Source organism: Microtus oregoni, unplaced genomic scaffold (assembly GCF_018167655.1).
Source record: "Microtus oregoni isolate MIOR12 unplaced genomic scaffold, Mior012 000004F_ref0000308, whole genome shotgun sequence".
Classification (NCBI taxonomy): Eukaryota; Metazoa; Chordata; class Mammalia; order Rodentia; family Cricetidae; genus Microtus; species Microtus oregoni.
This window is the reverse complement of record NW_024543063.1, coordinates 22,153,105-22,180,000: the sequence shown is the minus strand read 5'-3', so window position 1 is coordinate 22,180,000 and position 26,896 is coordinate 22,153,105. Positions and strand designations below refer to the sequence as shown.

General features: G+C 40.8%; 1 protein-coding gene across 9 annotated transcripts in view; it reads right to left on the bottom strand.

Moving 5' to 3' along the window:
- Agfg1 (ArfGAP with FG repeats 1) overlaps window positions 1-26,647 on the bottom strand; it is a 46,266-nt gene extending 19,619 nt beyond the window's left edge. For all 9 annotated transcript variants that reach the window (XM_041649596.1, XM_041649598.1, XM_041649599.1 and 6 more), the window contains exons 1-3: window positions 26,200-26,647; window positions 13,048-13,141; window positions 2,590-2,705 (exon numbers count right to left, since the gene is read on the bottom strand). In XM_041649596.1, coding sequence (XP_041505530.1) covers window positions 2,590-2,705; window positions 13,048-13,141; window positions 26,200-26,366 — 377 coding nt within the window. In that variant the 5' untranslated portion in view covers window positions 26,367-26,647. The remainder of the gene's footprint in view (window positions 1-2,589; window positions 2,706-13,047; window positions 13,142-26,199) is intronic.
- Between the last annotated feature and the right edge of the window lie 249 nt (window positions 26,648-26,896).

The following is a 26,896-nucleotide window of genomic DNA, read 5'->3' as shown; positions in this document are numbered from 1 at the left end:
TTTCATCGATTAAATAAAGAAACTGCCTTGGCCCTTTAATAGGACAGAAAATTAGGTAGGCGGACTAAACAGAACAGGATGCTGGGAAGAAGGCAGTGAGGTCAGTCGCCATAATTCTCCTCTCCATAATTCTCCTCTCCGAGACAGACAGATGCAGGTTAAGCTCTTTCCTGGTAAGCTACACCTCGTGGTGCTACACAGATTATTAGAAATGGGTTAATCAAGATGTGAGTTAGCCAATAAGAGGCTGAAGCTAATGGGCCAAGCAGTATTTAAATGAATACAGTTTCCGTGTAATTATTTCGGGTAAAGCTAGCCAGGTGGCGGGAAGCGGCCCGCTGCTCCTATTACTACATTCACCTATAAAGCTGCTGTGGGGATTAAACATATCTGTAGTGTGGTCAGAATTAGTTACCAATGTATTAGCTATTATCCAACCATATAACAATCACAAACAATTAAACTAGCCATATCAGGTAAATACAGGATATGATCTGAGAATAAAACACTCTTTTATGCTCTTCAATGATGTGGTATATGAATTCTTGGGTTTGGACAACTCTGCTCACAAGATATGGCAAATAATAGTTTATGACTAAAATGATTTGCCCCACTTAAAGAATGTATATCTAAGTGAAAAGAACCATCTCAAAACTTCATACAACTTTATTCCTGCTGTGCTGCTTCCTACAACAAACGTTCTTAGGAAGGCTGCCTTAAGTGGCCACTGGTCAGACCACGTGCCAAACCATTTCACTGCTCTCTGATCATGTTACAGCGGCACGAGGCAGGTGAGCAGATTCTGGTTCATGAGGATAATGGCCAACACATTCCAATCATCACTTTTCTAGTCTTTTTTTTTTTTTGTAGCCCTGACTATCCTCAACACACTCTGTAGACCAGGTTGGCCTCAGACTCACAGAGACCCACTTGCTTCTGCCACCCAAGTGCTGGGATTAAAAATGTATGCGCCACCACTGCCCAGACCAACCCATCACTTTTAGAAAGCTTGTATCTATAATAGTCTTACGTGTGACTACTGTGTTTCTTAGAAAAGGGGAAAAAAATAACACAATTATTTGAGATTTTCAGGATTTTTAGGTTGTGGCTTGAAGAAAGAACTTCCTGTTAAAATTGTGGGAGAGGAATTGACTGTACCAGCATCTTTCACATTCCTTCTTTCTCACAGTCCTGCTTCTCTTTGTAGGCAGAGCTAAGCTCACTAAAATCCCAGCTAGCTAGCTCCTAACTGACTTTCGGAACTGTTGAAAATGAACGCTGCTGCAAAAGGCAACAGCCAAGGTAGGACTACTCAAGGAGAACAGTTTTATCCATAGGCTGGGAAACCTACAAACTAAAAAACAAGAACGATAAAAGGATGATGGCTTTTGTTTAAAAAAAATTTTTTTTTTGTTCTCTTTCAGTTCAAGGCCAGCCTGATCTACAGAGTGGATTCCAGGACACTCAGGCTGGCTACACAGAGAAACTCTGTCTACGAAGAAAAAAAAAGGTGGGGGGGGGAGGGAGTTAAGTAAAATTACATAAATAAACAAACTGCATGTAGCAGCACATGCCTTAAGAGAAAAAGGCAGGAGGATCTCTAAGTTCCAGGACAGCTAGGGCTGTTATACAGAGAAACCTGTCTCAAAAAACTAAAATAGAAAAAATCACTTGTGTACCATATTTAACTATCACCCTGGGGACCTTCTAATATTTTCTTTCTGAACTAAAATTTTACTGGTAGATTTCTACCTTGTCATTCCTAATGCATCCAGTTCTAGTTAATCTAGTCCCAGTTAATCTAAACTTACAAGACAATGTTAAGAAATACAGCTTATACAGACGTGTAACTCAGAGCAAATGTGCTTACTGTTCACAGACATCTGTCCCATAAGCCACAGGAAACTCTCCCCCACCAATACTACCTTTGACTACATCACTCTTTGGGTCAAAATACTCTTCCTCAGGGAAACAAGAGTCCATCTGCTTCCCAATTATCCTTTGATCCTCAACTCTCTGTACCTTATAAAGCTAAAGCTGAGGAGCCCCAAATACTGAGTATTAGCTCTACAGTTAGAACCCATACTTTTAGTGTAGTTTAGAGGGAGTAAAATTTCCCTTCTTGCCCAACCAGCAAGCTAATTTCTTGGGTGGGAAGAGATATTTAGAGCAAAGACTTCCAGCAAGACATAATTAACTGGAAAGACTACTACTACACAAGAGCTGTGTTAACAGTGACTGAAAATACTACTCAGTAAACACTAAAAAGTAAAGAATGAAAGGAAAGAAGCATTACAGGATAAACATCTGAAGAAATTAGTAGAGATCACTGGCTTTCCTGGGCAGAAGTCTTGACATGGTAATGAAAGGCTGTTCGCTACTAGACATAGATACATGCATAGATACACGGAGATAAAAGTACAAGCAAAGGTTTCTGGAAACCAAATCTAATGAAAAGTCAAAAAGTAATGAGGCTGTTGTACCCACCAAACATCAATAATTCCTTCTGTTCCACCTGTCTATCTTAACAGAGTCAATCATTTCTCACTCATACTTGTAGTCTGGGCAGTTTTAAAACAATTTACTCACCATCTTTTCTTTTCGTATTTCTCTTGCAGAAACTCTTTCACTTTTTGTGGATCCCTGAAGTCGGGAATTGCTGAAGATCTATCATCAAATAATCCTAGCCAAATCTGTTTACAGACCTTAGGAAAGAAGGGAAAAACGTGTGACATTCAATCTCTTCATTTAATAAAATTTAAAGGGAAAATTCTGCTTCTTTTGGAAAGCGTCTAACAATGCTGCTTTCCATGAGGATATTCCTGGCAATCTTAACTCACTTGCATATGCTGCAGAACAACAGCCTATGAAGAGAACTTCCTAAGAAAACAAGCAGCAAATTAGACCTGAGAGCACTGGGGCTCTTCTGGTCTCGGCATGATCACTAGCTGTGAACCATAGCAGTCAAATAATCTATGGGAACCTTGGTTCCTTTACCCATAAAACAGTAACTTCATCAACAGCAATTTTAGGAGTGTTTTAGCAAGCTAAAAACCAACCCCCCAAAAAATACAATTACCAAAATCCTGAACAGTCTGCTAATAAAGTATAACAATAATATAAATACAAGCAGAAAAATTTCAGACTTATAACATGCTTTTTTTTTTTACCCAGACAACAGTCTGAGACATTTAACTCTTTTGAATAGAAATAAAGTGAGTCATTACTCAAATTAGACACAAAAAAGAAAGAACTATAAAAGAGAAAAATCATAAGGTTGGGTTTCAAAAAAATGTAAAACTGTTTTTGAAAAAACTTAAAAAGGAAAAAAATGGACAAGAACCAAGTAATACAATGTTAAAGAACTACGAAAGCCCTCAAATCCAGAATGTAAGAAACTCTAAGAATACAACTGCTAAGAATAAAACCTGAGCCTGGAGAGATGGCTCAGAAGTTAAGAGTACTGGCTGCTCTTCCGAGGTATCTGAGTTCAAATTCTAGCAACCACATTGTGGCTCACAACCATCTGTACTGAGATCTTCTGGCCTGCAGGGATACATGCAAACAAAACACTACACACAAAAAAGGTAAACAAACAAAACCATAGGGTGGGGTAATGGTGGCGCACGCCTTTAATCCCAGCACTTGTTGAGGCAGAGGCAGGTGGATCTCCGCAAGTTTGAAGCCTTCCAGACCAACAGAGTTCTGGGACAGTCAAGGCTACACAGAAACACCCTGTTTGGTGAAAAAAATAAAACAAAACAAACAAAACTAAAAATTAAAAAAATATATAAACAACACACACAACGTGGGTGCTCTAAACAATCACTTCACCAAAGATGTTCACACTGCAGGTAAGTAGTGTAACACCATATGCCACTGAGAACCAATGGCAGAAACACTCACAGGATACAGACACATAATACACTATGGAAGTTGCTGACTATACTTGTGATGCTAAGCAACTGAAACTCTCCCAAATGTAAAACGATGCAACACTTATAGAAGGCAGTTGAGCTACCCTGCAATCAAGTCATTTTTGGAGGTATCTGCCCCCGAAATACAAAAGCACACTCCCAGCTCTTCACAGCAGCTTCACTGAAAAGTCCAAATTGGAAAGAATAAGTCTTGTATAAGAGGTGAAGGATAAACAACCTGCAAATATCGCTGGGGGAAGGGGTGTGTGTGCACATCTTTAATCTCAGCCTAGGGAGGCAGAAGCAGGTAAATCTCTGCGTTCAAGGCCAGCCTGGTCTACAGAGTGAGTTGGGGTTGGACAGGGCTACAATGGGAAACCCTATCTCAAAAAACAAAATAGCAATAGCCTAAGCAGAATATTAGACAGCAAATAAAAGGAACAATGTGATGATAAAGAAACTTCAAGATAACTATGCTGGTGGAGAAATCACCAAAGATAAAGGAGAGCAGCACAGCCCGCCAGTAAAAATGCCTGGGGCCAGCCTAATCAACCCATAAAACCACTGTCATAGACAAGAAAACTCTTGAAAGTTGTCCTCTGACCTCCCCAGTCTCGGCAGGCAGGTGGCGTATATATATACTAATTTTCTAAAATGGCCTCTATGTGGTACTCTTTCTACCAATAAGGAAACAAGTATTTGTCAAATTTAGTCAGAAAACGTGTCACTAAGCTTTCCCAACACATCAAAAAACTCCCCACTTTGCCTCCTGGTGAACTACCCTCACATTCTGGTCCCTGAGAAGTTCAGTCTTTTCCCCATTACTACATTGAAACTGCTCTCGATAAGCCTTGGCTGATCGCTGATAGCAGTCTCTTATTCTGTTAACTAAACTGAAAAAAAGTGCTGTGTGCTGGTGACTGCAGGAGGGAGAGCAGCCTGAATGCACTTGTTTAAGAACACAAGAAGCACAGTGTTGATTCTGGCTAAATAAAAAGACCACAGACTCTAAGCTAGGCCAAGAAAAAGAGGAAGACAAAGTGTTTAGTAGAATGAAGGTTCTAGTAATTACTGTAGTTAAGCTTCATAGGAAAAGACTGCGAATAAAGGATCAGTGGGGGTCACACAGCAAAATCCTTAAATTCCAAATCTGGGAGGTGAGAGTTATGGATGGAAATGTAACATGGGATGCAGGACCACTGGAGACAAGGTGGAGGACTCCAGGGTTGTGGAAATGACCCATGTGGACACTGGTGGGAGTTCAGAGACAGCAAGAAAAGCGTTAAGGAGTTAACGTCTAAAAGAACAAGTATTGTGACAAGAAGACACACGAAGCAGTAACATCTGTTAACATGAGGAACATGAGGTGTGGGCTAGAGGTAGTACTGAAGAATAATAACAGTCCCTAGAAGCTATCATTTGTAAGGACTCAACACATAATGAGATCAGTTCTGATAACCTTTGTAGAAAGGAAGTGGATAATCATACTAATTAACTTGGCTATGGTGGTTGACAGTCTGAACTAGCTCAGCCAACTCTTGTTAGCTGTCTGATATGTCTTCTTATGTAAAATGTAAATAATACTGGGACTTCCTTGCTATGGATACTGGGCATGTTCCATAAGTTAACACACCTGACAATTATGTACTAAGAGTGTTAGTGTTGTGCTATTTTTGAGAAATCTTCAGTGGTGGGTGATTAGATAAGCATCAGCTAATAAGGGAAAGTCTTATCAGGAATTCAAGAAATTAGGTCCACCTTTAGTCCTGCTGCTGTAGACAGAATCTAAGTGGTCTTCAATATTCAAGCTCCGCTGAAGGCAAACTGCTTTGTACTTTTACAGAAAAAGCTCACGACACACTATCACATGTTAGATTTGCTCTTAAGTATGTGCCTCATGAAACACTTCTTAACCTTTATAATGCTTATAAGTTGAGCCATAAGTTTTCAATAAACAAAATGACTTAAAAACACTCTTAGGTAAGAATCAAAAATAAAATCTAGAAAAAATGAACTGATAATCGCCAACAAAGAAGTTTTTAAAGCTTTGAGTTATTTTTCTTCCCTCTAGTGCACACTCATTTTAGAATTGCCACCATGACCACCAATAACAGAGTGTAAAGTATACTTCATCAGTCAGTTTGTTGGTAAATGGACACTCAATGTGGACTGGAAGTTAATCAAGACGCTACTGCAAAGCACAGACTGGCTGTAAGAAAACTTCAAGTTAAAGCAGTGGCTCTCAACCTTCCTAATACTATGACCCTTTAATACAGCTCTTCATGTTGTGATGACCCCCAACCATAAAACCAAAAAAAACAACACTGCTACTTCATAATTGCAATTTTGCTGCTGTTATGAACTGCAATATAGGTATCTGTGTTTTCTGATGGTGTTAGGTGATCTCTGAAAAGGTGATTCGCCCCCCCCCCCCCCCGTCACGACTCAGAGGTTTAAAACCACTGAGCTAAAACATAACATTCCAGCACTCCACCAGTCACTTCAATAAAACACAAGATAAAGCCTCAAAAACCAGACCACCTTATGGTAGCTGTGAGCTTTAAAGGATTCAACCATGCTGCAGAAATCCAATCATCCCAACAGCAGAACCCAGTCAGAGACCAGAAACAAAGGCTTCCTTCTTTGTATATGTCCAGGCAGGCTTGCCACCGAAACTAAAGAGCTCCAAGAACAGGGGTGACAGTTGTTGATACAGAAAACAAACAAACAAACAAACAAATAAAACATGACAACAAACATACAGGCCCATGTCATAAATGCCCAAACACTTGTAAAAAGGGGGAAGGTAGGCAAGAGCTACAACAGCTACAAGCTTTAGATGGAGGTCCACTAAGGACAGGATCACTCATTACTGCTTTTAATCCTCTCAAGGAAAGTAAAATGTACAGAAATGCCAACATACATATCCCCCTTTATCAAAACAAATATTTATTGTTAATGAAAGGAATAAACAATGTGGTATGATTCTGTTCACTTCTAGATGAGAAAAGAGCAGGAGGAGTTGGGAACATCTTTTTTTCAATAAGCCATCTCTATAAATAACATTCTCAAAATGTCTTTTGTCTTCAGTCTTCTAGAGATGGAGTACTGTCTCCTTCCAATGGTAATACATAGTAAAATATTTAATAATATTGCCCATATCTATCAACATCAAAAAAATATTGCCTATAAACACAAAAAAGTTAAATAATTTTAAGTAAACGCTAAAAATTTCATAAGTACCTGATTCCAACTTTTTAGAAACAGAAAAAAAACCTAAAGAGTAGAAAGTATTAGTTACAGAGGAAATGCTAGTAGAAACTCTTTAAATAGTTACTATGAACCTATACAAAAGTCTACTGCAAACTTCTATCTACTTACTTTCAGGGTGATGTTCATAGCCTAGGCTGATTTCAAACCTGCAATCCTCCTGTTTCAGTCTGGCATATAGCACTACAGATGTTAACTACCACACCCAGTTCTCTTACCAACCCTCATCCCCATGGTTAGGAAATCAAACTCAGGGTCCTGTGCACAGGGACAGACCCTCTCTCTACCTCTCAGATACAGTCCAGTCTATCACCAACTTATTACTTTGCCCATCCCTTTCCTAAGAAAAACCTAAGGTAAACTGATGTGGTAACATGCACCTTTAATTCCAGCACTTGGAAGGCAAAGACAAGTGAATCCTCTATGTTTGAAGTCAGCCTAGCATAGCAAACATATTAAGTTCCAGGGCAGGTAGGACTAAATAGTGAAACCCTGTTTCAAATACAAAACAAATGAAAACACAAGTAAGAAGGAGTCTGTAATAAGAAAAACTCCAAGTACATCATGGTCCAAGATATACAATATAAACATTTCCCCACTCAGTAAGCTTAACTCGCATGACTATGCTAGTATTTTAATCTACCAGCTAATATGCATACATATTCCTCAGCGATAGAGTATTCAAATGATATATACACTGAACAATGTTTGCAGAGACAAAACAAAGATCACCATTATGACCCACATCTCATGAAAAAGAAATAAACAGTTCTACATTTATATACATTTCAGAAAACATGATATTCCACCTTAACATTGTTTTTTTATAATGTGCTAGCAAGAATCACTGCATACACAACTGAGTGAAAAAAAGCAGAAACAGTTTGTGCAGACAAGGGACAGATTTATAACCCAGCTCTATAATCATGAGAGAACACGAGGCTTCAGAGAGACAAATCGAACTTCCTTATTTTCCCCTTGGGTTTTGTTTTCATTTTTAGTTTATAGCACAGAATTCCTTACCTTATAATGACCTCATTGAAAAAATACATCTAAGTACTTAATCCTGACTAATGAGACCCAACACATCCAGGTCCTAGATAACTCCTCAAAGACAATCTTGTAGAACTGATTGCTCTTTCCAGACACACTGCTCAGCAAGTTCTCCCTGCCCATCTAACCCAAATGGAAAATGAAATCCCAGATGGGATACACACTGTAGGACGTGTCACTTACTCATGGCCCCTATGTGACAGTTCTTAAGAGTATATTTCATGATGAAAGAACCTCGTGTCTAACACACTATTACTCCTCTGCCACCCTGAGGATCAGCAGGCACATGACACTTGAGCAAAAGCATTAAAAAGCTACCTCCCTGCAGCATCTGTAAAGTGAAGTTTTTCTCCTTTGTACCACCTAAAATATGTATACTGACCTAGAACATTAGCTTCCCAACTTATTTAGGCAGAAATAAATTCAGTGATCCAAATTCTCAATATATATAGGCCACACAGGTCAGCAAATCACATCCTGTGAATTAAATCTGGTCTATGGTCTTCTTTATAGACCAAGTTTTATTGAAATAGCCATGCCTACTTGCTTTCCTAGGGTTTGACTAGTTTATGCTATAATATATGTATTGATCAGTTCCAACAAAGACCTTAAAATATTTACATCTCATGCTTCATAGAAAACATCTGCTGGTTCTTGATGATTCCTGGCATAGGAACATGGACCAATGATGACACCACTGAAGCATCCAAGAATAACATTTGGAGAGAATAACTGAAGCACACCGGAAACAATGCTAGAAGATGAAGGAAGTCTTTCATTGGAGGCAAACAGACATCATTGCATGGTACTATCAAGGGGGAAATAAATAGGACAGTTTTAAATGACAGTCTCTTACAGTAATTCCTGTTTGCCTTTAGTGAAAGATTCCTGCAAAATTCCCTGTATACTACATTCTACTCAAAGCACACCATGTTCCTTTGTGATAATTATTTTCTAAACTTAGGAATCAATCAGAGAAGTATCTTCCCACATAAAAGTGCCAGCTTACAGAATCATAATGTATCAACTTTTAAAATATAGTTCTTCTAGCCTCAGACAATAAATAATACAGAATTCATTATAGATTACAAAGGAAAATGATGCTCAAGGGAAAAAATGATTTGCCTATGTCACGAACTTCATAAATTAGTGTCAATGAAATAAAAACCGAATATTTCTTTTTCTAGTCTCAATGTGGAAACTTTAGCTACTAGTTTTTTCAAATAGGTTCTAGTTATAAAAATTCAGATAAAGTAGGCAGTCATGGAGACACATGCCTATAATTCCAGCACTCAAAATGCAGAGATGAGAGAGAATCATTGTGGTTTGAGGCCAACCTGAGCTAAACAGGAATTAGAGTTCTATCTGGGCTATATAGTGAGGTCATCTCAAAAATATAAAGTAAAGAAAGTGAGCTTGGAGACAAGAAGCCACTCCAATCATCCCTAGTGGTTATGCATCGCTTCCATCTATTAGATAAGTCAGTTCATGACAATCAAGAATTTCTTACACATTCTAAATTTACTTTGCTACCTCCTTAAAACATATTTCTTCAAAAATTCTGCTCTATGTAACAAGGATGAATCTTGAGAACAACAGCTAAAATAATTTGTCTACGACAGACAAACACTATATGATTCCCCTTATATAAGGTACCTAAAACAGAATGGTGGCCACCAGGAGCTGAGGAGGAAACCAGAAAGGCTAAATCAAAGCAATCTGCTGAATAACAATGTGTCTTTGCCTAGGGTTAGCAATAATGCATCGCACAGCTAAAAAGTATCAGAGTATGTCTCGTGTAAGCGTACTTATCAAAATTAAAGACATACTCTTCATGCTTAGTATTTGAGGACAAGCTTTGTTCACAGTAACATTAGCACTCAATAACAGTGCCTTGAATAAAGGAGGTGATTAATAAATCACTTTCAAAACTGAAGAATGGAAGGGGCTGGGCATAACTTAGTTGGTAGACTATCTAGAATGCATGAAGCCCTGGGACCATCACAAGCAACACACACACACACAGAAAAGGAGGAAGGTGATGAATCAAACACAAATAACAAAGAAAAAGATGTACTTTGTGAGTTCAAGGCCACCATGTCTACAGATTGAGTTCCAGGACAGCCAAGGCTACTTACACAAAGAAACTTTCTCAAAAACTCAAATTAAAAAAAAAAAAAAGATAAATACATAAATACAAAAACAAATTTAAAAGTCAAAGTAAATATTTACTCTTCATAGGCTTCTCAGGTAATTATTACAGTGTCAAAAAGTTGACTGAGCTTCAGGATAAGGTACGGAAAAAGTATGTGAAGTAATTTGTTGGCCAAAAACACAAAATAGACACAGTGGAATCATGTATAGCTTCACCATCTGGCATCTCATGCCCTAAGACTATGGTTTATATACTCCACTACATCTGCTCCTGTTCTGTGAGAGTCTAAACACACTTAAAAGCTGAATAATTTATAAAGCCTATCTATAGAAACTAAAGACATAATCTGTCCATGCTGCATATTTAAAGTACCAGTATTAATTGCTCATCATATCAGCAGCCCAATACAGAGGTACTTCACTTATGACTTTAACCATTAGTTTTATAATTTTTCAAAATAGTGAACAATTCTTGACCAAGTTCTGAAACACAGGATAATCTCCCTAGATGAATACATGTGATAAGTCAATGCATTGAGGGTTTCATGTTTCCATGCCTTTTGCCTTGAATCTTAGTAATCTTCCCCATTGGTTCTGGGTGGGGCACATAGTTTTCTTTAGTAGTTAACATGTATACATCTGTAATATATGTAACACAGGAATAAATTATATGTGCATATGGTTGTATACATGCTTCCCATTATTTTTTGTTTGGTTTTCAAGACAGGGTTTCTCTGTAGCTTTGGAGCCTGTCCTAAAACTAGCTCTTGTAGATCAGGATGGCCTTGAGTGTTGGGATTGATTAAAGGTGTGCACCACCACCACCCAGCTGATGCCTCCCATTATATAAATGTTTGAGTGATCATATATAGCACATGGCATGTAGGGGAGTTCTGTTCAATACATTATTACAAGTTATACATCATTCATCCATGATGTTTTCCAGATTAAATTAACAATGTTTTCCAATAGTAACAACAATCAAACACACTCCCTCCAGCACACTGAAACTCAAGTCAAGCATGGTGATCAGAGGGAGAGGACGTAGGAACATTACAAAAAAACAATATACTTTCTGATCTCCTGATTCAGAATCACTCATCTCCAAACATAAATTCATTCATGTTCAAAATGTATGACACTGCCATTTTAAGCCTAAATATATGTGTTTAAGTACGTCACCTTTTTTAAAAAGATGGAGGGGTGGGGATAATCAGGCAAACTGACAAGACAGATAGAGCACAGTGCCCTGGTGATCAGAAGAAGGCACCTCATCTTCTGGAGCTAGAGTTCTAGGCAGTCGTGAACTACCTGTCTTGGGTGACAGGAACTGAACACAAGTCCCTGTAAGAGCGGTATGTGCTCTTAACTGGTGAGCCCTATCATCCAGCTTTGTAGTTTCCTATATAGTACTCAAATCATCTACTAACTCAAAATATTTCATCACTGGCCAAACTGAGAAACTTTAAAGTGTAGTCTCTTCTCTAAATATGTATTTTAGAATAGTTCACAACTGTGAATTCACTCTTCAACATTTTAGAAACAAAACTACATGTGTATCACAGTAGGCAAATAATTCTATTCCATTTTGGTTTTAGACAGGGATCTCATGCAGACTAGGCTGGTCCAGAATTTGGTATGCATCCAATGGTAACCTTAAGTTTCGGATCCTCTTGCCTCTATCTCTGAGTGCTGGGTTTACGTCTGAACAACACAATGCTTGGCTGATTAGGTAAAAAATTTCAAGTAATCATTCTAAAGCATTTGAGAAGAAAGAGAATACTCTTGCATACATTTTTCTAAGAATGAACTAAGAGGTGACTAAAACCAATAAAATCTTAATACTCAACCTCTTTTGTGTCTTTTGTGTCTAAGATTACAGACACGCAACCAGAATGGTACGCCAGACCCACTCAACCTTACCAAGATTTAAAAAGCATTCCCTCCAGGCATAGTGGTTCACACTTCTGGTCCCTGAGGCAGAGAAGGTGGATGTCTGTGAGTTCAAAGCCAGCCAGGTTTACAGAGAGAGTTCAGGACAGACAGAGCTAGACAGATAGCGAGACCCTGTCTTGATACCTTCCCTCAAAAACAAAACAAAGCAATTCCATGCTCTATTAACTTCACCCGTTTTACAACAATAGATCACTACTTTTATTAGTAACAAAACTCAGATCTAAAAAGAAATAAGCCAACAGCATGGCATTACTGAGAGCCCATTAGAGGTCACAGGAACCAGTTCCCTAGGACACTATGCTGCCCTTCACAACCTAGCTAAGCAGGAGACATAACAAACACCTAATTAAGATGTTAGTTAGAAAGGATGGAAAAGGTCTTGAGAGCTCATCACGTAACTAGTGCAGCATGACAGAGCTGGCACTTCTCCTTCTCTCCTTCCCCTCAAACTGCCTTCTACAGCCAACACTGCTAAGTCTCAAATACCCATGTCTTACCTCTAAGTAAAGTTTTAAGTACCTAGGTTTATGTAAAACACTCAGGCATTAATTCCAAACACATTATCAAATAGGAACTTTCTGAAATATCTAAATACAGACTACAAAAATAACACGGAGACAAGGATACATTATTTTAAGCAACTTATTAAATCATATTAAAATGACCGCAACCAAGTTAAAAATTGCAAAATACTTACTTCATTTCCATGTTTTTGCAGGAATTCAATTTCCTGTTGTGTAAATGTTGTCATGGAGATAGATTTCACCCTGTGAGGTGGATTTAATCCTCTCCTAAAAGATAAAATATTTTACAAAATTACTACTGCTTATTTTTAAATTATTCAAAACATTTTAGTATACTTAAACTTCTAAGTATTTTCATTCCATAAACAGATTTAATATTAAACTATTGCTTAACATACAAAGCAAATTTAATTAGACTACACAGCATTAGCATTCAAACAGCCACAACATGCCTTTGAGTTACACTTAGTTTTGATTTTTATTAAAAATTATATATATCGTGAGCAGGTGCACATGCTGTCCCCACAGAGCAGCATGTGTGGAGGTCAGAAGACAATCTGCAGTAGGCAGTTCTCTCCTCCAACATTTTGGTGCAGGTCCTAAGACGGAACTCAGGTCATCAGGCCTGGCAGCAAGCATCTCTACCCACTGTTCTATGTAGCTGGCCCAGATAAACTCTTTTTAAAAGATTTTTACAAGGAAGATAGAAAAGTAAAGGCTTTTCTGAAATAAGGAGAGGCAAAGTAGCAAAGTGAGAGGAAGTAAGCATTGGGCAGGGGATTTTTAAGGTTAAAAATATGCGGCTGTGAGCTGACTCAGCAGGGCAGGACCCTGGTGACCAGAGCTCAACCCCTGGAACTCACATCATGAAAACAGCTGACTCCCAGACACACACATGACCTCTGACCTCCACACATGTGCAGCACACACACACCTACACACATACCCAAAATAAATGGTAAAAATTTTAAAGAATAAAAAACAGTATCAGCAACAAATAACTAAGAATGAACTATATTATGCAAAGCAACTGGCCAGAAAAATATAAGTTCATAATGTAAAATAAAATACTTATAAAGCACCTACACAGGTATTTAGTATTTCTAACAGTATGACAGTCAGACAAGACACTCTTTCGGTTTCATTGTTTAATTTTATTTGTAATAATGTGTGTATGTGTGTGCCTGGAAGGTATGTAGATGCCAGTGCAGGTGCCAGAGGCCAGAATAGGGCATAGGAATCCCTAGAGCTGGAGCTGCAGGCCAGTGTAATGGGCTGGAAACCAAACTCAGGCCCTCTGCAAGAATAGCACATTCTTCTAGCTATCTCTCCAGGAGTGGGGAAAGGTCAAGGAGGGAGATGGGACACCTTTCAAACTCCAATTTTCTGACGTGAAAACTTAGAAACGTGAAGGTTAAATTTTCAACAAGCCAGTTTAAAAAGCAGATTAAACATAACTGAACAAAGGCCGGGGCGTGGTGGTGCATGCCTTTAATCCCAGCACTCAGGAGGCGGAAGCAGATGGATCTCTAAAAATTTGAGACCAGCCTGGTCTACTTAGGAAGTTCCACAATAGCCTAGACTACATAATGAAACCTCCGTCTCAAAAAAATAAAAAATAAACATACCTGAACATAAAATTAATGAAGTAGAAGACAGAAGGTAACATAAAGACAGAGGAAAACTATAACTAAGAAGCCTAACGGACATCTAAAACCAGTTCTACAGCTACAGAGCTGAAGGAATGAAGAAGATAAATCTGAAGAGATAATGGCTGGGATTTTTCAGATCCAATAAATTACTTTAATAGAACTATAGAAAATAAAATCTACAGTTAGAAACAGTCAAAATTTTAATGATTTTAAATTAAATTAAAACCACTTTCCATAGGAAATGAGAATATTATCTTCATGTGGAAATGAAATAAATGTTGTGATCCAGAAAAGCAAAGAGAAAAATGGCAGTAATTACAGACTTAAAAAAAAAAAAATGTTACCCAAGAGACTTTTAAGTAAAGAAACTTCTTACATCATACACAATTTAAAAAGCAAAACTATAGGCTGAGTATTGATGTCTCATGCCTTTAATCCCAGGACTTGGGGGCCAGAGGCAGGCAGATCTCTTACGAGTTCGAGGCCAACCTGGTCTACAAGAGCAAGTTCCAGGACAAAAAGGGGCTACACAGAGAAACTCTGAGTGGGAGTAAAAGGAAAAAAGAAAAAGAAAGAAAGGTGGGGATAGGAAGGAAGGAAGGAAGGAAGAAAGGAAGGAAGGAAGGAAACTATACAAAGTTTTTGAGATGCAAAGGAATAAACACAGGCCCCAACCGACAGGCAAATCTAAATATACAAGGTCAATCTGTAAGAGTAAAGGGGGACACATGTAAAGGTTTTAGCATTAATAAAACTTGAGAAAGCATTTCGTATTTCCAACAATTAAATATTATCAAAGTAAAAATTCGGATCAATCACAGAATGACTAGTATGAACAACAGTCAACAGTGATTATTAAGTATGGAATACGTAGTTTCCAAAAACAGTGGAAAGAGAACATCAGGACAGGCCCGTTACTTTTTAATAAGATAAAAACATACATACACTTGCTACTTGACCTTTAGTAAAGGACACAAGTGAGATATTTTGCCCCCAAACTTATCTACTTATGTAATACGGCGAAATAAAAATGGAAAGGGGCCAGCTTCTGCAGGCAAGTCTGGCTTAACCATACATAAAGTGAGCAATCAGAAAGCCTGGTTCCATCCTCATGCTATTCTCCCAAAGAACCAAGGACCCTAGCCAGGGGCAGCAAAAAAGCCTACTAGTTTAGAGTGTGGTAGTTGGCAGTTACAAGAAAAAAACAAACAAAATAACAGTGTTGGGGATGGGGTGGTTCATAGCTAGATATCTGAAGAAGTTACAATGTTGTGGGCAATGTTTTCCCTGAGACAGGGTCACACAACGCCCAACTCCATCTACACCTCAGTCTGTAGCCTGCTGGCTTTAACTCCCCGATTCTTCTGCCTCCATTTCCCAAGTGCTGGGATGACAGGTGTGCACCACCATGCCCAGCTAGCAGCCTGTCTTCTCTACCTACCAAATCTCTTTAAAACAGAATCCTGGTCTGGGCAGTGGTGGTGCAGGCCTTTGATCCCAGCACTTGGGAGGCAGAGGCAGGTGGATGTCTGTGAGTCCGAGGCCAGCCTGGTCTACAGAGTGAGTTCCTACACAGAGAAAGCCTGCCCCAAAAAGGAAAAAGAAAGAAAGAAAGAGAGAAAGAGAGGGAGGGAGGGAGGGAGGGAAGGGGAGGGGAGGGGAGGGGAGGGGAGGGGAGAGGAGGGAAGGGGAGGGGAGGGGAAGAAATGGATCAAAATTGACATATTCTTAACATGTACTCCTGGCAGCTGATGCCACTTCTCCTGCTAGTCATCAGATGAATACAGTCAGTACTAAACAGCTTATGACTCATACTATTTGATGAAAGTATTGGGTAAAAAAAACATCATTTTTTCAGAGCCAGTATTAATAGCAATGCCCACCCCGAACTCTAAAAACACACATTTTTAAGTCTCCAAATTTGGGCCAACATTTTTATACTCATTTCGTAAGTGTAACATTGATGTTTTGAAAGCATGTCCGCCAGTTAATTGGCCTTAAGTTCCAAAGTAACCTGCCAGTACAACCCAATGTTTCTGCAGTATAATTAAGTCATATACAGATCCCCAGGAGTTGTTTTAATGACCACCACCCAGGTATGACTGTAACCAGATGGCGTGACTCACTGTGTATGTCTGCCAGTATGCTCCTAACTATGTCTCAATCTTGCAAATAGTCGTTTGTTCAGTTCAAATACCAATCTGTGCTAGATGAGTAAGAAAGCTCATTTCGTTGATTTATTAATTGTTGTTCCCCTGCTGAGAGAGAAGCTGCTTAAAATATTTTAATAAATGTATGTGGTTGTTAATACTACTGTCAGAAAGTAATAAAGTTAATTTGACATCAGGTATATCCTAAGCCTAGTTATTTACTAAAAAAATCTCGTATTTCATAATATAAAAATTACACATTTAAAATCTAAAACAGAAGATGCCTTTAGTAAGTTAAGATTCTACAAACTGTTGGCTCTTGGACACCTATGTTCATTCACCCAGAGTGCAAACTCAGCTTCCCTCTCCCTCCCCCTTCCCTCTCTCTGTAAATAAATGTTAGACACAATAGTTATTTTGTTTGTTTGCTTTTTCTTAGAAATCCACAATCCCAAGATTCTTACAATACTCAGGGCAATCATCTAGAAACCAATATTCAAGTAATGAAGCGATCGATGCACAGTGGGACCAGTGATGAACAAACTAACAGCATAAGATCCGCAAAGATCTGCAATGCCCCACTGCAAGGACAGCAGAGTAAAAAGATTAGCCCAAAAGAAATAAGGAATGAGCCGGGCGGTGGTGGCGCACGCCTTTAATCCCAGGGAGGCAGAGGCAGGCGGATCTCTGTGAGTTCGAGACCAGCCTGGTCTACAGAGCTAGTTCCAGGACAGGCTCCAAAGCCACAGAGAAACCCTGTCTCGAAAAACCAAAAAAAAAAAAAAAAAAAAAGAAACAAGGAATGAAAAACACTGCAGAGACCCTCCCAACAACACTGTTCTTTAATAGCAAACACGCCAAAGCAGGGCCTATAGTTACAGCCTCTAAGGAGGCTAAGGCAGGACGGTCACCTGAGGGCAGGTGTTCAAGATCAGCCTGGACAATACAATATGAAGACTCTGGAGGCTCCCAGATGTCTCTGCCTCTGGTTGTGCTCTCCCTCATATCTACAGTAAACCATCTCCTCCACCATACCTAGGAGTCATGTCCTTCCTTATTTATGTCCTTTTCTTCATTCAATAGCAAAGCTGCTGACAAACCAAGAACCTCCAGACATAAAGTATTCCAATGGATGGCAGGTACTGGCAGAAGAGGCAGAAATAAATACAAATTCTAGCAAGACTGTGTGTGTATGTGTGTGTGTATATATGTGTGTCTAATCTGGGTAACCTATCAAGTGTGGGATGTTGGACCTGTAAGTACTGACAGCTGTTTCAAATTTTTTCTTGGTTTTTGTTTTGCATCAAAAACATCAGTTAAGAGTAAACTAAATAAAGCTTTCCAGAGATGGCTCTGTTAGCAAAATCAAATTATCTGATAAAATGATGTACCCCATACTGCAGAGCAGCATTTACTAGACGTTGAGGAAATCTCCCAGTCACTACTCAATTAAAACTTATTTTTAACTGTTCTGCAGAAGGACCATTCTGGTAGTTTTTGTTTGTCTAGATATATAAAATACTTATATAAAAAATATTTTAAAAATATTCACCAGCCTATAGTGGCACATGCCTTTAACCCCAGTATTGTACAGATGAATCTCTGTGAGCTAGAGAGCAACGTGGTCTACACAGCAAGTTCCAAAACAGCTGGGGTTATATAATGAGACTATGTCTAAAAAAAACTACACAAATAAACGGGGCCGAAGGCATGGCTCAGCAGTTAAGTCTCAAGTGTTAAGAGAACATACTGTTCTTGTTGAGGACCAAGTTCAATTCCCAGCACCCATGTCAAGCAGCTACAACTCTCCACCTCCAAGGGGATCTGCTATCTCCATCCTCCAACAGGACCCCCCACTCCCATGTGTACACACATACCCCACACTCACCCAATTAAAATTTAAAATAATCTTTTAATAAATGGTACTTCACCAAAACAAAGACCATGGTTCAGAGTCCACATCCATGAGAATCCATCGTTCAGAGAGACCTAAGAAACTGTCATAAAGAAAGGCCCATTAAGGGAAATTCCTCTGGCCCAGGGAATAAAATTTCTTGCCTATGTGGAGACCTAAAATTCCGGCTGAGCCAGGTCAATCACCCAGACAACGGAACCATCCCTAGAAGGCTAAAGAGATAGGTGGAATAAATAGTCCTTTCATTGGGGACTGTACTTTCTGCCCTAGAATCCATCCCTCCTGAAGCACCTTACTAGGCTATAGCCACTAGCCATGTGGCTTCCTAAGTCCGCCCACTTTTCTGAATCATTGAGAAACAGTGTGACTTCTCCCTACTTCTTTCTCTTTCATAAGCGAGCTTCCCCTAACACCAGGTTTGCCCAGTCTCCTGAGTCCTCCTCCCCACCGTGTGACTGCTTTTCTACCACATGTCTGGCTTTCATGCCAGTTAAAGGGCACGATTTTCTCTCCTCCTGCACAGCTTGCCTGTCCTGGAGTTTTTCTTTTAAACTCTAATCAAATTTTCTTTGAGCTTCCACGTGAGCCCATTTTTAAATCCTTTTATGAGATTAAGAATGCCATAAAGAGACCCCCGATTTCCTCTGTATCAAATTCATTTATGTTAAGCTTAATTTTTTCTAAAGCCCTAACATTTGATATTAAATAAATGATTCTTATAACTTGGGCAAGATAGTTTAAAAGCAGTCACACCAGAATTTATTTTTCTATCATCACATAAATGCAACAATTTATTTGCAAAATGTTATCACTACCAAACTGCCATCAGACAAAAAAGGTAGATATATCCTCATTTAGACTGCTGTATTTGGCTGAGATTTAAATGGAATTGTAGGTAAAACATTTCTTTATACAAAGCTGAAATTTGTGTTTTAAAAGGCTATGATTCAGTAACTAAGAGTGCTTATGGAAATTCAAGCACATGGTTGGAAGGTTAGCAGCAGAGCCTACTGACACAGTGACATAAATGTAAACATTTTACAATATGAGTAATTGATCTGAAAAACAAACAAATCATTGAACTACTTGCTTTTTTTCTTCACCAACTCATTCTTTAGATGTAGGCTTCATCTTTTCAGTATCTGGGTTAGTATTCAGAAGAGTAACTTTATGTTAGAATGATTTAACAGTGTAGTTAACTTTACTGTAAGTAACAGTGAATGAACACTGACCAGTAGTCTCAGATTTTTATATATGTATTTCTCACGTGGCAGCAGAAGACAACTACCTCTCAGTTTTCCCTTACCATGTGGGCTTCAGGTAGGTTGTCAGTCCTCCTAACAAGTGCCTCTCTCTATCCACTGAGCCACCTCGCCATCTCATTATTTTTGCTTTTGAAAAGAAAAGGCCTACCACAAATGAACAAAAGACCTACATCAATGGTCAACACTTCAAAACACAGTTCAGAACAGCAGAGATTAAAAACAAAAATACCCAGATAGTGGTGTTGCACGCCTTTAATCCCAACACTCAGAAGGCAGAGGAAGGTGGAACTTTGTGAGTTCAAGGCCAGCCTAGTCAACACTGCAAGTTGCAGAACATCCAAAGAAATTTTGTCTCGAAAAACCAACATAATAATAAACAAACAAATGTTTGTTCTGAAAAGGGAAGAAAACATGACATAAAGAATCAGTAATAAAAATGGTTATCACCAAGCCAGATGGTGTTGGGCACGCCTTTAACCCCACCACTCAGAAGGCAGAGGCAGGCAGATGTCTGTGAGTTTGAGGCCCGAGAGAGTTCTAGGACAACCAAGGCTACACAAAGAAACCCTGTCTCAAACTAAACAAAAAAAAAAGGGGGGGGGGGGTACCACCTAAGACCCCGACGCTAAACAACAGAAGAGATTTTCAGCCACCTCGTTTGTAACAGTAACTCCCCATTCATCCTTAATCGGGGAAATATTAGAGTGGAGGGCCCAGAAAAGAGTAGCTGTACAGAGGCCTACAAGGCAGCACTGCCAAAGCAGATTACAAACATTACCCAGAAATATTTATCAAAAAACAGTACTGTAATTGATATGGGCTGGGGAAGGATGACTCAGTAAGAACATCTGCCAGCACAGCACCCACTTTAGTCCCTCTCCAGTCACTTCAGAAGCTGGGGTGCTAACACAGGCCTGGAGCCCCAGGGCTGAGGGATGGAGGTGGTAAGTGGGTGTCTGGGTTCAGAGAAATGAGGGGAGAGCAAGAGAGTGGGCATCCCAATGTCCTATGGCCTCCAGACACGAACACTCACCCATTCGGAAGCAAACTAAAGTGTCTTATCACATTGAAAGAAGCTTTGTAGCTTAGCCACAGATAATATCTAAAAGCTGAGTAATTATCCATCCACTAAAGCAAAACAATTCCAAAGGAAGAAACTAGACAATTACAAATGTGAGGAGAGGATCGGCTATATAGGCAAGGATGGTGAGAACAGGAAGGCCAAATCCTACCTTCCTCCTACAGTAAAATACTGGGAAGAAGCCAGGCGGCAGCAGTACACACCTTTAATCCCAGCACTTGGAAAGCAGTCAGCTGGATCTCTGTGAGTTCAAGGCCAGCCTGGTCTACAGAGCTAGCTAGTTCCAGGACAGGCTCCAACGCTACAGAGAAACCCTGTCTGGGGGGGGGGGGGGGGTTAGGAAGAGCCAAAACTGAGGAAAAAGAGAATAGGAATATTATGTTAGCTAAAACCAATAAATATGGAAGAAGACGAAAGGGTTTAAAGTATTTTTTTATGGTCATCAGAAATTAGGGTCAGGGCTGGTTAAGAGCTCTTGTTGTTCTGGCAAGACTATTGTTCACAGCCCCTACTTTTTAAACTCGTGTGTAGTGTTCTTTAAATAAGAGTAAATTCTATTTTTTTTTTTAAAAAAAGAGAGAGAATAAATTCTGTAAAATAAAACAAATTCAAATTACTCTTCAAATTTAAACTTAACTAGCATATACTTACATATTATTTTCTTCAGCTGCCAGGAAAAATAGTCCTATAAAATTTAAGGACTTTTACAAAACTCAAGAATTTCAAGATTCTATTGTACAAGTTGACTAGTAACCTTTAAGAAACCACTACTGAGCCAGGTGGTACTGGCACATGTCTTTAATCCCAGCACTCAGGAGGCAGGGACAGGCAGATCTCTGTGAGTTTGAGACCAGCCTGGTCTACAAGAGCTAGTTCCAGGACAGGCTACAAAACTACAAAGGAACCACCTCGGAAAAAAACAAAAACAAACAAACAAACAAAAAACAGTATTGAACATGTGTTTAAAGACAGAACTAACAAAATTAAAAGCTTGGAAAGAAAAATTAAAGAGATTTTCCCATATTCCTACAATATTAGCCTCACTAATTTTCATTCTAATCCACCAAGAGGCCTTCAGAATTCAACAAAAAGTGTAGAGAAGACAAGAAGCTCTAGACATGACAAGTCTAAGAAAACTTCCTTTCCTTCCACATGTGGTACAGTGCTTCCCCTAGGAACATAACATAGAAGAAATTCATTACTCTTCCACAACAACAGGCCTACACTATCTACAGTGACAGTCTAGACAGTGTTCCCATCCTCTCTTCTAGAAGATAACAGCATCAGATTCCTGCTAAATTCATCGCGCTCTCCTGTAAATCTCTGTCTTCATCACATTCCTTAGTGCTTCCAGGTTGTTAAGGTACCTCTGACCATAAGCAACTATCATGGAAGGGTATAATTAAGACCTCTATTTCTTCAAACCATTTATGATATTAATCAAAAGGAGTAATACTTTCCTGAGAAGTCTTAAACGAATTAATTACCTTCCAACTTTGTTTTTCAAGGCAGAGTTTCTGTGTGCCCTGGCTGTCCTTGAATTTACAGTGATCTGCCTGCCTCTGCCTCCCAAGTGCTGGGATTGAAGGTCTGGGTCACCAATGCCTTCATACTTTTAAAATACACATCATTCCCTGTGTTTTGAACAATTCAAACATGCTTCCTGTCGCCACAATAAAGTAATGTATTTTCTTCTCATCATGTAAAGTCAGCCCTATTCTCAAATACAATGTGTTCAATAAATTATACAGTACACTTAACAACCATGAGCACACACAATATGCTGTCATCACAAATTTAAAATCGGAAGACCAGGGGATGGATCCAAGCCAACATATACATGACATACTATATCATCTACGTAAGAAATACAGAATTATTATTCCATTCTTCCTGAGTTGTTTCTCCAGCATTATGGCTTTTCAAAGACAAACATCCTCAGGTGTTAGTTTCCCCAAATGCTACAGCAAACATTCCATGGCCAAAACTGCAGCATCACTTTTTCTTGGCAAGAATCTGAGGATGGAACATGCAGAGGGCACTGGCACAGGGTAGCCAGTGACTGGCTTGGCTGGCGCAATTAGGCTAGTGCAGTTTGTGGCTCCAGGAGCTAGGGGTAATCATCTTTTCAGATGAGAGGAATGAAATATCATTTAAACCTATCAGCTAATTGTCTTTGTATTTTTGAGTCAGGTTTCAGGTTACAGCCCAAAACTTGGGACCAACAAAAGTCTGATGAAAGTGCTTCTCATATCAGTATCAAACTTTCTGTTCCCAATCCCTGGGATAGATACCTACTGGGCATCTATTGTATTCCAGACATTGTATGAGGTTCTCTTCAGTATGGAAAACAAATTTGAAATAGAAACTTTTATTCTTCATATATGAGAAACTGCTGAGAGGATATTTTCAATATTAATAACACAGCTTTTAGAAGCAAAATGAAAAGCATTGTCACTTAGCTCCAAAGTACGCCATTCTTCTACTACATGAAGCTGCTGCTACCTGAAGAGCTTTGAAGATCTTTCCTCAGACATCAACTCCTCTGTAAAGTCTCCAAGCCAACCTTCATATTCCAAGGATAGCACACACATAAAGGAAAAAATATTCCTTAAAATAAAAAATTATACTAGGAGTCCAGAGAGAGCTCAGTGGCACCTGCCACAAAGCCAAACGACCTAGTTCAATCCCCAGGATCCACAATGGGAAAGCAGAGCTGAGTCCCTCAAGTCATCCGTGCACAGCCACCCAAGCCATGCAAGTGTCACACTGCATATAAATGCATGCACACACATGTGCACAAAAAAATAAATGTATATGTGTGCAAACAATAAAAACAAGGATAACTTTTAAAAAATTATACCAATAAAACTGGCAGTGGTGAAAACACCGTTAATCCAAGCATTTAGCCGGCAGAGGCAGGCAGATCCCTGTGAGTTCAAGGCCACCCTGGTCTACAGAGCAATTCCAGGACAGCCAGGGCTACAAAGAAACCCTGTAAGGACAAAAAAAAAACAAAAAAACAAAAAACCTTACATTGATAGGTCCTCTATGTCTCATGTTCCTATTTTCTTCATTACACACTTGCTGCAAGGAAGCACTTTGTGCTTTTAAAGAGCTCTCAAGACTTGACTTCAAACATATACATACAGCTAGCTGGATGGTGGTGGCTCACAAGTTTATAATCCCAGCACTCAGAGGCAGAGGCAGCTGGACCCCTGTGAGTTCAAGGTCAGTCTGGTCTACAGAGCAAGTTCCAGGACAGCCAGGGCTACACACAGAAATTGTATTTTGAAAAAAAAAAGTAAATAAATTATACAAACGTAAATATGTATTCCAACCCAAAGGCTCAAATGCATCAAAGAACCTCATGTTTGGCAAAAATAGAACATACTTCTTAAACACACATCAAAAGTAAAGTACACTTAAGTGCACGCCTTTACCCAACACTCTGTGAGATCGAGGCCAGCCTGGTCTACAAGAGCTAGTTCCAGGTCAGGCTCCAAAGCTACAGGGAAACCCTGACTTAAAAAATAAACAAAAAAAAGTACACTTAGAAATTAGATTATTAACTTAATTTTGGAACCAACGTTGCCTAGCTTAAGTGACTTTAATGTCCTAATTTTATTTCATTTATAAATGAAAATCATGAGCCACACATACTAGCTCCTATTTGCCATGCAGCTGTGGCAAATTTGAGTGTTTCCCTACCTACAAACCTGAAAGGAACCTTTGGGACTCTCTTACTACACTACTCCCAAATTCACCACTCAGTCCTTTTTCTTTTTTCTTTTTTTTTTCTTTTTGTTTGCTTCATATTGTTTTGTTTTTTCCTGAACTTGCTCTGCAGATCAGGCTGCCCTCAAACTCACAGAGATCCTCCAGCCTAGGCTTCCCAGTGCAGGGGAATTAAAGGCATTAAATAAAGGCAAGTGCCAGCACCTCAGGGCTCCCTGTCACTTTTCCTACTACTTTTCCCTTTGCCCCATTAGAATGTGAATGCCAAGAGACCTGGCCAACTAAGCATTTATCACCACACCCTAAGCTTCCTGCGAAACCTAATAGATACCACCCAAAATACTGGGAAGCTCCTGGAGAACCAAGGACACCTCCTTGCCCAAATTTAAAACTGGGGAAATAAGAGCCAACACTGGTCTTTTGGCCACATCCAACACTTCCCAGTTTTTTAGAAATTCGTTTTCCCATGTGTTGTGTACTTTGTTATTAATCTCATAACAAAAACTGGGAGGAGGGCCGGCAAGAAGGCTCAGCCGGTCAAAGTGAACCCAAATCCCCAATATTCAAATCATGCACCCATGGCCACACAGACATACAGACAGAAAGACAGACACACACACACGGTAAGATTTTCGTTTAAAGACCCAAGGAATATTAACTACAAGCTCATTAGTAACTTATATTGAATTCACAATCACCTGCAATCTTTCCAAATGAAATTTCACAAGGAACAAAAGTTCCCAGCAAAACACAGCTTAAACAGATAAGCCCAGACATAAGCTACCTGAGTAATTTCAGGCGGCCACCTCCAGCTCCTTCTTTCTCAATATTGTCTCCCCTGTCCCCATTTCTCCATACAGTCAGGACACCTGGGTACTGACTCAGAAATCTCATCGAGCTCCATCCTTATTTTGAACCACACAACTCCTCATATCCCACTCCCAGTAAAACTTTCCCCAACTTGGGACACTTGGAGCCACGCAGTCACAACCCTCGTGCTTTTGCTGCCTACCCCCTCACGCAGTTAGTCCTCAAAGGAGAACTTTTCTCCTGGGAGTCACATCTCAGCCACCGAGTCGTGGGGATCCCCGCCCGCCCGTGATCCCCGCCCGCCCGCCCCCCCCCCCACCCGCCCCCACGTCCCAGTTACCTAGGTGCCGTGGACCAGAGAAAAATCCCTAGTCTCGGCTTCCTTACTCTCTCCCTCCCCACCGGCTCCGCGGCGCCGGGCAGCTGCCGGGTTCCGAACCGCGAAGCTGCGGGACGCACAAAGACCCTCCTGGGGCTTCTCCGGGCCTGCGCCCCCCGAGTGCGGGCCACGCCCGCTGAGCGGCGGGAAGCCGGGATGCTCAGCCGGGCCGGTCGCTCGCTGACCCCGACCCCACCCACGCCCCACCCACGCCGGTCACCCCAAGGCCCCGCCAAAGCGAAAAGAGCATCCTGGACCCCGAGGCCCAGGCCGGCCGTATCCCAACGGGCCCCGCCGCCCCGGTTCGGTACCCCCGGCCCCCCGGCCGCACTCACAGGCTGCCCGAGCAGGAGGTGCACACGAACGAGCCGACCGTCATGTTCACGTAGGTGGGGCCGCGCTGGTCGCAGTCGAAGCACTTGCGGTTGTGCGGCAGCCCCGTCATGTCCCGCAGCATCTTCAGGTGCTTCTCCTCCTGCTTCCGCTTCGCGCTGGCCGCCATGGCCGCGGCTCCGACCGACGAGGCCGGCAGGGCCGGGAGCCGGCGGCAATGCCGGGGCCCCGCGCTCCCTCCCACGGGCCGCCCTGGCCGCCGCCTCCGCCCTCCTCCGCCCGCGCGGGCTCCGGCCTCGGCCCTCCGCTCGGTTCCGCCCGGCTGGACGAAGCGCGGACGCTGCGCAGCGCGCGCCGACCGGTCACACCAACCGGCCGGCCGGGACAACCGCCACCACCGCCGCCGTCGCCGCCGCCACCTTCCCGACTTCTCCTAAGGGGGAAAAGACGAGGCGGGGGGGGGGGGGGGGGGGGGGGGCGGCAAGAGGAGGCCCGCCTCGGGCGGCCAGCGGCCAAGTGCGGGCCGGTGCCCTCTGCTGGCCGGGAGGAGTCACTGCCGCCACGCTGCGGCAGGGGTTGGAGCTGGGCGGGTAGGTAGGGAAGACACAATGGTGAGGATAAATAACAGACCTTATCCACTGGTCGCCTGTACGTGCTCAGCGCTTCGCACGCTCCCGGCAGAAACGTTTCCGAGAGCTT